The 12,561-nt window shown below is 40.8% G+C and overlaps 1 protein-coding gene across 1 annotated transcript in view; it reads left to right on the top strand.

Moving 5' to 3' along the window:
- map3k5 (mitogen-activated protein kinase kinase kinase 5) overlaps nt 1–12,561 on the top strand; it is a 36,482-nt gene that overhangs the window by 12,151 nt on the left and 11,770 nt on the right. The window contains 10 exon segments of the mRNA XM_089022764.1: nt 707–866; nt 2,002–2,155; nt 2,254–2,361; nt 3,569–3,615; nt 4,729–4,824; nt 7,338–7,419; nt 7,758–7,891; nt 8,713–8,840; nt 10,089–10,225; nt 10,329–10,434. Coding sequence (XP_088878890.1) covers nt 707–866; nt 2,002–2,155; nt 2,254–2,361; nt 3,569–3,615; nt 4,729–4,824; nt 7,338–7,419; nt 7,758–7,891; nt 8,713–8,840; nt 10,089–10,225; nt 10,329–10,434 — 1,152 coding nt within the window.

Genomic DNA, 12,561 nt, shown 5'->3' with positions numbered 1-12,561 from the left:
GAGTTTTCAAAGTTTTAATAATATAACTTAACAATAATAATAATATAATTTTCTTCCCAAACGGTAGCAACATGGTAACAACACGCTAGCAACATCTATGCTAGCTATCTATTGGCTAGCTATCTAGCTAGCTATTTAACTTGTCCTGTGACTGTGAAGTGACTGAGTTTTGAAGAGCACTTGTAAATGAATGTATTATTATTATTATTATTATTATTATTATTATTAGTAGTAGTAGTAGTAGTAGTAGTAGTGGTATTATTAGTATTATTATTAGCTATGTCTTAGCTAGCTAGCTTTCTATCTCTTTCAGTTACTTGCAGGTCATTTATAAGCGCCTTTCAAAACTCTCAAGGTCTCTTTACAGTCACAGGATAAGATTTTCTGTGAGGGAGCAGCGGCAGCCACTCGCGCCAGCGTTCACTCAACCAGGAAGTAACTCAACTAGATAGAAAGCTAGCTAGCTAGCTAATAGATAGCTAATATTGCTGACATTGATGGTGCCCAATCTTTTTTAAGAACAGGCTACTAATGTTGTAGATAGAGGTGCTTGCTACCTGGTGCCCACAGTCACTATCTTTGGTTCAACTAGCTAGCTAGCTCGCTAACAGATAGCTAGTAGCGGCTTATAGTCTGGATTTTACGGTAATTGCTATGGCTAACACCCCCTCCCCAGAATTGACAAAATGGCATCTTCTTGTTACAGGGGTAAAGCTGAGCAGCCTACTGGGTAAAAAAGGCAGCTTGGACAAATTGCAGAGCTACTGGGATGTGGGCTTCTTTTTGGGCGCTAGCATCCTAGCATGCGATAACACCAGGGTCATACAAGCCTCCGAGAAGCTTTTCAAACTAAAAGCGCCCATTTGGTGAGAAAACAGCCCCAGAATCTCTTTTTCCTCAATGGATGCTACAGCTGCGTGTCTCTGATCCTTTCCTCTTTCATCTAGAACTGCTTCATGTCACAAAGAGGGTACAGCAAGTGCTGAAGAATGAATGACTCTCTGTGTGTTTGTGTTGTCGTGTTATTTGTTATTTAGTCTATGAACACTTACTTTCATACAAAAACATATCCGAAAGATGTCATGTGATGAGATTCACCAAAAAAAAAGATATTGAACTGATATAGTGAAAATTCACTCATTTGGCTATCTCGCTAACTAGCTATTTTGCTATCTATTTGCTATCTTCCTGGCCGGCTATCTCGCTAGCTAGCTATTAGCTATATAGATAGCTAGCTGGCAGGCTAGCTATCTACCTGGCTAGCTCTTAGCTATCTATTGGCTCGCCAGCTAGCTTTCTATCTATTTGAGTTACTTCCGGTATGAGTGAACTCTGACTGTAAAGTGACCTTGAGAGTTTTGAAAGGCGCTTACAAATGAATTGTATTATTATTATGTAGTTTTTTTACTTCAATAATAATAATACATTTCATTTATAAGCGCCTTTCAAAACTCTCAAGGTCACTTTACAGTCGCAAAATCGTTTTTTTATGCAAGTGAGCAACGGCAGCCACATGCCACATGCGCCAGCATTCACTCAACCCAGAAGTAACTCAAATAGATAGAACGCTAGCTAGCTCGCTAACAGATAGCTAATAGATAGCTAGCCAGACAGTTAGCTAACTGGCTAGATAGCCTTAGCCAGCCAGAGAGTGGCTGCTTTTCAAGCAGCTCCTGTATATTGTTTTTTTCTACTTCTTTCTTTCCTTTCCTCTTACTTTCTTAACTTTGCTGCTGTGAAATGTAAATTTCTCCACTGCGAGACGAATAAAGCTACATCCAATCCAATTGGTGGGAGAAATAAAAACGATTTTGGGCTGGGTCCATCGCTAACAGGTGTCTGTGATTGAAAATGTGCTACATTAACTTTTACTATTTAAGTAAGCATAGAAAAAAATGTCAAAAGTTGGTTGAAATGTGTCTCTTTGTTGACACAATTCACCTTAGGTAAACACCAGATGTATATATTTTTTAATGTTATGTAACGGTACCTGAATTTCAGGTATCTTCGTTCCCTGGTGGAGACCATCTTGATCTATCAGCACTTCAAGAAGCCTTGCGTTGAACAACCAGCGCCCAAACTGGAAGCAATGGACTTCTGGATGGATTTTTTAGTCGAGGCAACCAAAAAAGACGTGTCTTCCGTGCGATTTCCTGTGAGTAAAGTCGGGCGTAATCCTTTAAATGTAAAAAAAAAAGCTTTGCAAAATTGATGACGTCATAGGGTGAAACCGGTTTTGTATTCTTTGCCCAGGTGTTGATATTGGAGCCTACTAAAGTCTACCAACCGTCATATTTGTCCATAAACAAAGACGTGGATGACAACACGGTGTCCATCTGGCATGTGACTCATGACGACAAGGTCTGATTTGATATTCTTTGACACTGCATATGTTATTCAAACGTCTTTTTTTGTGTTTGGGAATTAAGCCACTCTCAAAAATGTTTTACTGAAGCAAATTATTCAAATATTATTTAACTCATTCACTGCCATTCACAAATCTATCCGGGAATGGAAAATATGACATACGTAGAGCGCCGTTCCTGAATATTTTTTTTTCTTGCTTGGGTGCAGATAAAGCACTGGCCATGGCCTCTGAGGGCAGAGTTTCCCGTTTTTGCAAGTTTGTTCCAGCTTCAGCTGTTGTTAAAGCGCTATGTAAACCAATATGTATGTATTGTATTGTATTGTATTTTGTACATCTGCCCCAATTTCAAGCTCATATAACTCCAGAGCTATATAATTTATAATAATAATAATAATAATAATAATAATAATAATAATAATAATAATGTGACTGTAAAGTGTCCTTGAGAGTTTTGGAAGGTGCTTAGAAATTCAATGTATAATAATAATAATAATAATAATAATAATAATAATAATAATAATAATAATAATAATACATTTTATTTCTAAGCGCCTTTCAAAACTCTCAAGGACACTTTACAATCACAGGAAAATAACTTTTTTTTTTTGTGCGGTTGAGCAGCGGCAGTCTTTCGCGCCAGCGTTCACACTACCCGGAAGTAACACAGCAGCAAATTTATGAAAGGAAAGAAAGAAGTAGAAACACAAAATACAAAACACAGGAGCTGCTGGAAAGGCAGTCACTCTATTTTGAAGTAAAAAAAAAGACTAAATAACAAATAATATGACAACACTAAGACACGGAGAGTCATTCATTCTTCAGCATTTTCTGTACCCTCTTTGTGACATGAAGCAGTTCTATTTCGGAATTAACTCGTTTTTTTTCTGATATAATAAACGAGTTTAACGTTTCTTACGCTGCATGAAATGTTTATATAGTCCTAAAACTCAATATTCTGTGGGTGGAATTCAGGTGACGATGACAAAAACCCTGGCACTGGACTAGACTGGACACATTTTTGCACATCATCTGGCAGTGAATGAGTTAAAAAAAAACAAAGAAAGTGTCACAATATTTTATTTTGTTTCTATTAGTTGGCGCCACCGTTGTTCAACCACTTCTAATGCAGCTGTCAGCAAATTGTATTCCACGCAGGACACTGTGATTTAATCAGTGTATCATTATGTCCTGCGCGACAAGGGGATTCACGAGTGGAACTTCAGCGCCACGTCCGTGCGAGGTGTCAGGTCAGTGGTCCAATGTTATCTTCTCACCATCACCTTATGTCCTATCATTTTTTTAACTCATTCACTGCCAGATATGTGCAAAAATAATAATAATAATGATAATAATAATACATTTCATTTATAAGCGCCTAAAGGACACTTTACAGTCACAGGATATTTTTTCTGCGGGTGAGCAGCGGCAGCCACACGCGCCAGCGTTCACTCAACCCGGAAGTAACATGAAGTTAAAAAAAAACACAAAGTAATAATAATAATAATAATAATAATTATTATAATAATAATAAAATAAAATAAAATACGCGCCGACTCCATGTGCCCTCTTTGTCGCCCTAAATAAAATAATAATCCACTCCAATGCCAGGGTTTTTGTCATTGTCACTCAAATTCCAGGAGCCATAGAATATTCAGTTTTAGGACTACATCAACATTCAATATAGAGTTAGAAACATTACACTCTGTTCTTTCACCTGAAAAAAATGTTAATTCCTAAATTATATGAGTCTGGAGTTATATGATCTTGAAATTAGGGCGGCTGTCCAAAATACAATGTAATACATACATATTGGTTTATATAGCGCTTTAACAACAGCTGAAGCTGGAACAAACCGCTAACATATAAAAAAAATGGAAATGCTGCCCCCTTGTGGAATAGAAAAACATTGCCAGAGGCCATGGCCAGCGCTTTTTCAAAACCCACCTATTTAAAATTGCATTTTCTGTGTAGTTCTCTCTCGTTTCTATTTCTACTTGTATTTTATTTATTGCATTCTATTTATGATTGTATTTTATTTATTATAGTACCTATGCTTGTCTGTGACTGTAAAGTGTCCTTGAGAGCTTTGAGAGGCGCTTAAAGTGTAATGTATTATTATTATTTTATTTTTTTTAATTATTATCTGACCCCCCGCCCCCCTTTGGTCAGTCATCGAGTTCTCCGCAACTCGCTTTCCCACGATTCTCATGGGAATTGCGTTTCAGCGCAGAAATATAGCGACCTGATACGTTGCTAGGGAACGACTCCAGCGATGGTCGATGTCACCGATGCGCCAGCCACGTGACTAATATCTGCTCTCATGGCAATATGTTTGTTTGCTCGTCTCCCCCCTCTCTCAGCATCTCCAAGTTTGACGAGCGCAGTGCCTTCCTCTACGTTCTTCACAACGCAGAGGACTTCCAGATCTATTTCTGCACGGAGATGCATTGCAAAAGGTTGGTGCACACCCCCAAAAATCAATCAATCAATCAATCAATCAATCAATCAATCAATCAATCAATACAGTGATACCTCGGTTTACGAACGCTTTAGCTAACGAAAATTTCGCCTCACAAACGTTCAATTCGCGAGAATATAATCTTGGCATATTTTTCAAGAAAACACACGGAGCGCCACAATGAGCGATGTGTCATTCGCAAACGAGCCGGTTCTTCTAACAAGTACCTGAAAATGGCAGCCGACTTTTTTTTGTCCTCTATTCCCCGCCCCCAGTCTTCGGTTAAAGCCACATGTGAGTTGGCAAGATCCGTGGTAGAGGAGGGAGGGGACACATGCAGCAGGATACATGGAGCAGTGAGCGGGGGGGCGAGGAGTTACAGAAACAGAAACGCACACGAAAGGGAGACGACAGAGCTTGAAACAAAAAAAACAAAAGTGAAAGAAAAACAAAAAAAACATAAAGTGGAATGGTGAGAAAATGGATCGAAAACAGTGAAATTTGGACTCGTTTCAACTTTATTGATAGTTCAAAGGCAGAGTGTAGACTGCAAGGTTAAAATATCCCATCAATCTGGCTCCACAAATAACCCCCACAAGCCATCTGTATAATTTGAAGAGAATATACAAGCAAGGAAACCAGCTATTAATGAAGTTTCTAGTGTGTTGCAATGTCACAACTTCTAAGATGTACAACCCAGAGCTCCTTGAGACACTATGCAAAAAGCTATCCATTCCATCAAGCCATCAACGACCATCACAAAGGTAAATAAAACGACTTTATTATACTGTGCAGTTTATTTCTTTAATTGCAATATAAAATCACATTTATTATACATAAAATAAGGTATTTTTTTGTGTAGTTTTAAGGCTTATTTAGTTGAAAATTATGTTTTATGGGGACCTGGGAACGGATTATTTTCATTTAGATGGATTCCTATGGGAAATTAATGTTTGGAGTACACACTTTTTGCCTTACACACACTTTCTGGGAACCAATTAAGTTTGTAAGCCAAGGTATCACTGTATATAAATACAATGTTTGTTAACAGGTTGGCCCCTTTGCGTACTTTCCCAATCTGCCACACATCAGTTGATAAAAAGCATCTATAGCTTGTGATGGTTATCCACTATTTTTAGCCTGGCGAGGGGGAGGTTATCTCTGCGACTATTCGGTATCCTCCACCCCAAAAAAACTAAAGTCGCCAACATTCGGACTCTTCCGAGAGCCCTGATGTGGCACGTGAGCGTCAATGAGTCATGCCTTTTTGTTGTCATGGCGCTCTTCTATGCATGATGGAGCGTACGGGAGTGATTGTGGGATGTGGCGAGAGCAACGTGGCACGAGGGGATTGAAGGTGGGGAGCATGTGTGTGTGTTATGTGGCCCTGCATGCACACGTGCGGCACCTCGATGCGACACTGTGCAAAAAAAAACATGTTAAATCCCAGCTTGTGTACAGTGAGAGTGTTAAAAGTTCTTATTGTGTGTGTGTGTGTGTGTGTGTGTGGAGGGCTGTGCTTTTTAAACACAGGTGTCAAAGCCAAGGCCCGGGGGCCAAATCTGGCCCACCACATCATTTTATTCGGCCCGCGAAAGTAAATCCAACTTGTGAAATTCCACAATGCTTGCTGAAGTACCAACCAAAATTTCAAGTTGTCGTATGTAAAAGTAAGAGGAAAGGAAAGGAAGAAGTAGTCAAACAAAATACAGAAGCTGCTCTAAAGGCAGCCACTCTCGCGGGCGCCATCTTGAAGTCAAAACAACAACAAAAAAAACTACATAACAAATAATGTGACACAGAACAAAAGACACCGACATTCAATCTTGAGAACTTTTCCGCACCCTCTTTGTTCCATAAAGCAGTTCTAGATGAAAAAGGAGAGCATCAAAGCATCCTTTTCACCAGTGGATCAGCGACGTCATGCTAAAAAAGTGCACGTCTGCTATAAGCTAAATGTTGAATGCAAAAACAAAGCTGTAGCATCAATTGACGAAAAGAGACAGTCTCACATCTCCTTTCCTGACGTAAATCCGCTTCAATTCCAAGCCGCGACATTTCCACGTCATCTGTACTTCTTTGAAGGTGTCGGACGTTTCGCTTCCCATCCAAGAAGCTTCGTCAGCAAACTAAAGTCTTAGGATCCCTTAGCATCCCTTCGGATTCGTCATGCTGATGAGGTGATACCAGGGCCAATTGGGCAATCAGGCCAGTTGTCAGTCAGAACAATAGAAACTGTCAGTGGACCCGCAGGTATTAGTCCTCTGCTCCGCCCAACCTGAGAGCAGGGACCTATCATAACTGAGTCACCATGTCTGGACAGTAGGGATATACTGTATATATAAGGCCAAAACTACCAGTAAGACTTTAGTTTGCTGACGAATCTTCTTGGATGAGAAGCGAAACATCCGACACCTTCAAAGAAGTACAGATGACGGCTGAAGAAACCTTTTCATCGATGGACCATTCCTGTACGACTTACACAGATGTAAACTGGTATGTCGTTGTCAGGTTCTGCGATCTGGTCAACAGCATCACCGAAGAAGCCTGGAGGGGTCCCGACGAGGGAGACTGTGATACCGACGCCTTAGAGGTGAAATATAGCACGCTAGTTTTGCATAGCGGTTGTGAAGATAGTACGTGAGGCCCAATTTTCATCTTCATTTGCATGATGAGACTTTGCACCTGCTGGATTTTGAAAGAATGAAGCAAATTACTGCCGCTTTGTTTGCATAATAAGACAAGAAAAGCGTATGTGAGGAAAAGCCTTTCATAACTTTATTGATACAGAAGATGAATAATAAACACCATTTTATATTCTTGACCTTTTGTTGGACACATTCGAGGGGAGTTTCTGTGCAAAACAAACCCAAGATCGGCGATTATTATTTCTGAATTATTCAAAACAGTGCGTTATTTTTTATTTCGCAGTATGATTACGAGTATGACGAACATGGTGAAAGGGTGATTCTGGGCAAAGGTACATTTGGAGTGGTGTACGCGGGCCGAGATCTGAGCAACCAAGTCCGACTGGCCATCAAGGAGATACCAGAGAGGGACAGCAGGTGAGATATTAAGCTCGTCCACATTTTAACTCATTTGTAATCATAATAATAATAATACATTTCATTTATAAGCGCCTTTCAAAACTCTCAAGGTCACTTTATAGTCACAGGATCAGTCTTTTTTTTTATTAGTCTTTTCATGCTTGGGTGCTGATAAAGCGCTGGCCATGGCCTCTGGCAATGTTTTTCCCTTCCATAAAGGGGCAACATTTGCCTTTTTTTCCATGTTAGCACTTTGTTCCCGCTTCAACTGTTGTTAAAGCACAATACAAACCAATACGTATGTCTGTAGTGCATTGTATTTTGGACAACCGCCCTCATTTCAAGCTCATATAACTCCAGACTCATATACTTTAGGAATTAACCGTTTTTTTTAGATGAAAGAAGAGAGTCTAAAGTTTCCTATGCTGCATTGAATGTTTATGTAGTCCTAACACTCAATATTCTGTGGGTCCTGGAATTTGGGTGACAATGACAAAAACCCTGGCACTGTAGCGGACACATTTTTGCATTTGTCTGACAGTGAATGAGTTAATGAAGTAATTTTTTAATGAAGTAATAATGACGTTTCTTGACAAAGCCACCTGCACATTATTTCCACACTTGACAAATAATGCAGAGTTGAAAACTGTTTTTCCTAATGGCATGACTCCTTCTTGTGACTAGCTCCAAGTCCGCGCTGAGAAGCACCAAATTTGCTTTGCTAGACAATATGTCACTTTAAAGACATTTTAAAGATGCTTATATGAAATTGTAATTTCAGCATTCTAATGACACATATATAACTGCAACCCCCCTCCCCCCCCCCCAATCTCCCCCAGGTACTCACAGCCGCTCCATGAGGAAATTGCCCTCCACAAGCACCTGAAGCACAAAAATATTGTCCAGTACCTCGGTTCCATCAGCGAGAACGGCTTCATCAAGATCTTTATGGAACAAGTGCCTGGAGGTACCAAGGCTACTTATACAATAACAGTGTTCATTGCTGATCATAATCATAATTCTACTGCGGTCCGAAATTGCTGTGTAAACATACATGGTTTTTTTAATGTACTCTATCGGGGAATTAGAGGTAAATATATAAAGGTAGTCATTTAGACTGCACATTTGAGAGTTCGCTCCAACTTGAGGAGTCAGCCAACAAAAGCAAGCACATTTTCCATTCGATACTCGCTATCCGCGCAACCAAACCAGCTGTGGAATAACATGTTCACACCCAGCCATTTTCCCATTTATTTTAAGGGGGGTGGCTTAGAAAGTAGTGATAGTTTTTTTTTTTTTTGGCCTTGCAGACCTCACCGCAGCGTTGAAACTTGAGTGTTAAGGAATTAAACTCGCGCTGGCGAGATGATGGATGGGCATTTGTTAAACAATTACTTCAGTTTTACACTGCTTACATATTTCCCTTTTTTTCCTGTATCATTGCTCTATCTATCTATCTATCTATCTATCTATCTATCTATCTATCTATCTATCTATCTATCTATCTATCTATCTATCTATCTATCTATCTATCTATCTATCTATCTATCTATCTATCTATCTATCTATCTATCTATCTGTCTGTCTGTCTGTCTGTCTGTCTGTCTGTCTGTCTGTCTGTTTGCCCAAAACGGCCCACAAAACTCCACCCAAAAGTCCGCCCAAAACTCCGCCCAAATCTCCACCCAAATCTCCACCCAAAACTCACCCGAAACGACCCGCAAAAATCGCCCGAAACGACCCGCAAAACTCGCCCGAAACGACCCGCAAAACTCACCTGAAATGTCCCGCAAAACTCGCCCGAAACTTCCCGCAAAACTCGCCCGAAACTTCCCGCAAAACTCGCCCGAAACTTCCCGCAAAACTCGCCCGAAACGACCCGCAAAACTCGCCCGAAACTTCCCGCAAAACTCGCCCGAAACTTCCCGCAAAACTCACCCGAAACAACCCGCAAAACTCGCCTGAAACGTCCCGCAAAACTCGCCCGAAACTTCCCGCAAAACTCGCCCAAATCTTCCCGCAAAACTCGCCCAAAACTTCCCGCAAAACTCCGCCCAAAACTTCCCGCAAAACTCCGCCCAAAACTCTGCCCAAAACTCCGCCCAAAACTCTGCCCAAAACTCCGCCCAAAACTCTGCCCAAAACTCCGCCCAAAACCCACCCAACCACCCCATTTATTTAAAATTAATTTTGTTTTTTGTGTTTTTCACGTCAGGAAGTCTATCCGCACTGCTGAGATCCAAATGGGGTCCTCTGAAAAACAACGAGCCCACCATCGGCTTCTACACGCGCCAGATTCTGGAGGGACTGAAATATTTGCATGATAATCAGATAGCGCATCGGGATATCAAGGTAATCAATTGCTTACGTTTCCAAATTAAACTGTGATTTAGCAAAAATGTCCTGACGGGACTGCGACTTGTTCTTCTCACTGTTTTTGATGTTCAATCCTCAGGGTGATAACGTGCTCATCAACACTTACAGCGGCGTGCTAAAGATATCCGATTTTGGCACATCTAAGCGCTTGGCTGGGATTAACCCCTGCACTGAGACGTTCACAGGTACGCGCCGACTCCATGTGCCCTCTTTGTCGCCCTAAATTCAGAGGTGAGTGTCAAAATGTGTGCAAGGGAGAAAGGGCAATTTTTAAACAGTTTTTTTCGGAGGTTTTACAGAAGGGTAATGCAAGGATAAAGCACGTGCAATTGTCTATGATTGGCTAGTCACTAGCCAATCATTGTTTGCGGAAACTCTGACGTTGACCAGCGCCTTCAAGAAGGCATTAGTACCCCTTTTGGGTTGCCAACACGAAATCTAATTGGTTCGAGCAACAGTTTGATCGACACATTTGATGCTTTAGGGCCTGCAGAACTGATTGTGAAGGCGTCCAGGTAGATTTTTGACCCTGGTAACAAATGATGGCTGAAATGTGATTGGTTCAATGCTTAAATACAAAAACACACGTCTGGAAGTAGCACAACTGGGGAAAAGCAATGAAAATCAAATTGGAATTATTTAATAAATAATAATAATAATAATAATAATACATTTCATTTCTAGGTGCCTTTCAAAACTCAAGGTCACTTTACAGTCACAGAATTGGTTTTTGTGTGGGTGAGCAGCGGCAGCCACACATGTCACTCAGCCCGGAAGTAACTCAAATAGAATAGTAAGACAAATAGCTAGCTAGCAAGCCATCTAGATAGCTAGTTAGCCAGCTAGATAGCTATTGTACGGTACTGCAGAAAAGACAAACAGAATAGACTTAGCACAATTAGCATATTAGCTTCAATCGTCAATCGGTCTATTTGACCTGCAGTGCAAACACGAAGCATAATTAGCATTAAAATGGAAATAGTATTTTTCTGATTTAAGAAAAAAAGACGAGAAACCCTATGTCTTTGAGCAGTGAATAAGAATTCATGGACAAAATATAATTAACATCAATCCGTGACTCCGATTTTTTTAGGCCAGCAGAGAAGGCTTTGCAGGACTTGACGGTCCACCACTTATAATACATTACTTCCATATGTCATCATAGGAATAGAGAACTATTTTCCATTGAAGCATTTCAAAGGGATGGAAAACAAGTGAGCATAGTGGGGCTCCAGGTGGCACTCCATCACAAAATCTATTAGCGACTGTATCTATTAGCTAGTGAGCTAGCTTTCTATCTATTTGAGTTACTTCCGGGTTGAGTGAACGTTGGCGCGTGATGGCTTGTCTTTGGACGTTTACCAGCTCCATTTAGGCTCTGGATGCATTAGTGTGTGTGGTCTGTGGTCAAATGAGGCGCTCGTCACATCCAGGTGGGGCATCGGGGGACTTTTATCGTGTGACGTAAGCTAGCGCTTGTTAAACAAAACAAGGTTGTTCTTTTGTATAGGCGGCGCCTGCGTTAATTGAGCCGCCGCCTGTTTTGAGTACAGCGTACACTGGTCGGAGCAGTTAATAGACAGCAGGGCTATTATTAGCGTGTTATTTCTGGAAGTCGCCGTTCTAGCCGTCGGCGACGGTAAGAGCCCCTTTCGAGCTCATTAGAAGCGTTTGCTAGAACATGCGTCAAGTCCGCGTGATGTCACTTAACTCATTCATAACTGCCATTCATAATTTTTCTCGGGAATTGAAAATATGATATAGAGCGCCATTGCCGAATGTGTTCGAATTTGGGTTTTTCATGCTTGGGTGCACTGGTCATGGGCTCTCGCAATGTTTTCCCTTCCACAAGGGGGCGATATTTCCCTTTTTTTCCCCATGTTAGCGCTTTGTTCCAGCTTCAGCTGTTGTTAAAGCGCTATATAAACCAATATGTATGTATCGCATTGTATTTCGGACAACCGCCCTCATTTCAAGCTCATATAACTCCAGACACATATAACTTCAGACCCATATAACACTTTTTTCTGATGAAAGAAGACCGTCTAAGGCAGGAGTGTCGCAGGCCACATTGTAGTTACGTTTCCCCTCGAGTTTGGGGAAACCATAAAACGTCGAGAACGCACAACAAATTAATGAATAACTAGTTTTCAAATCTGAAATCAAGGGTAATGACTGTTATTGTGGTTTACATACGACAATTTTAAAATTTGGTTCGGACTTTAGCCAGAATTGTGGCACTTGACACGCTTGATTTACTTTCGCGGGCCGAATGAAATGAAATGGCGGGCCAGATTTGGCCCCCGGGCCTT

Source organism: Hippocampus bargibanti, linkage group LG19, assembly GCF_051943395.1.
Source record: "Hippocampus bargibanti isolate YZ-2025 linkage group LG19, ASM5194339v1, whole genome shotgun sequence".
NCBI lineage: Eukaryota > Metazoa > Chordata > Actinopteri > Syngnathiformes > Syngnathidae > Hippocampus > Hippocampus bargibanti.
The sequence above is the reverse complement of the archived record's forward strand: the minus strand, read 5'-3'. Positions and strand labels throughout refer to the sequence as shown.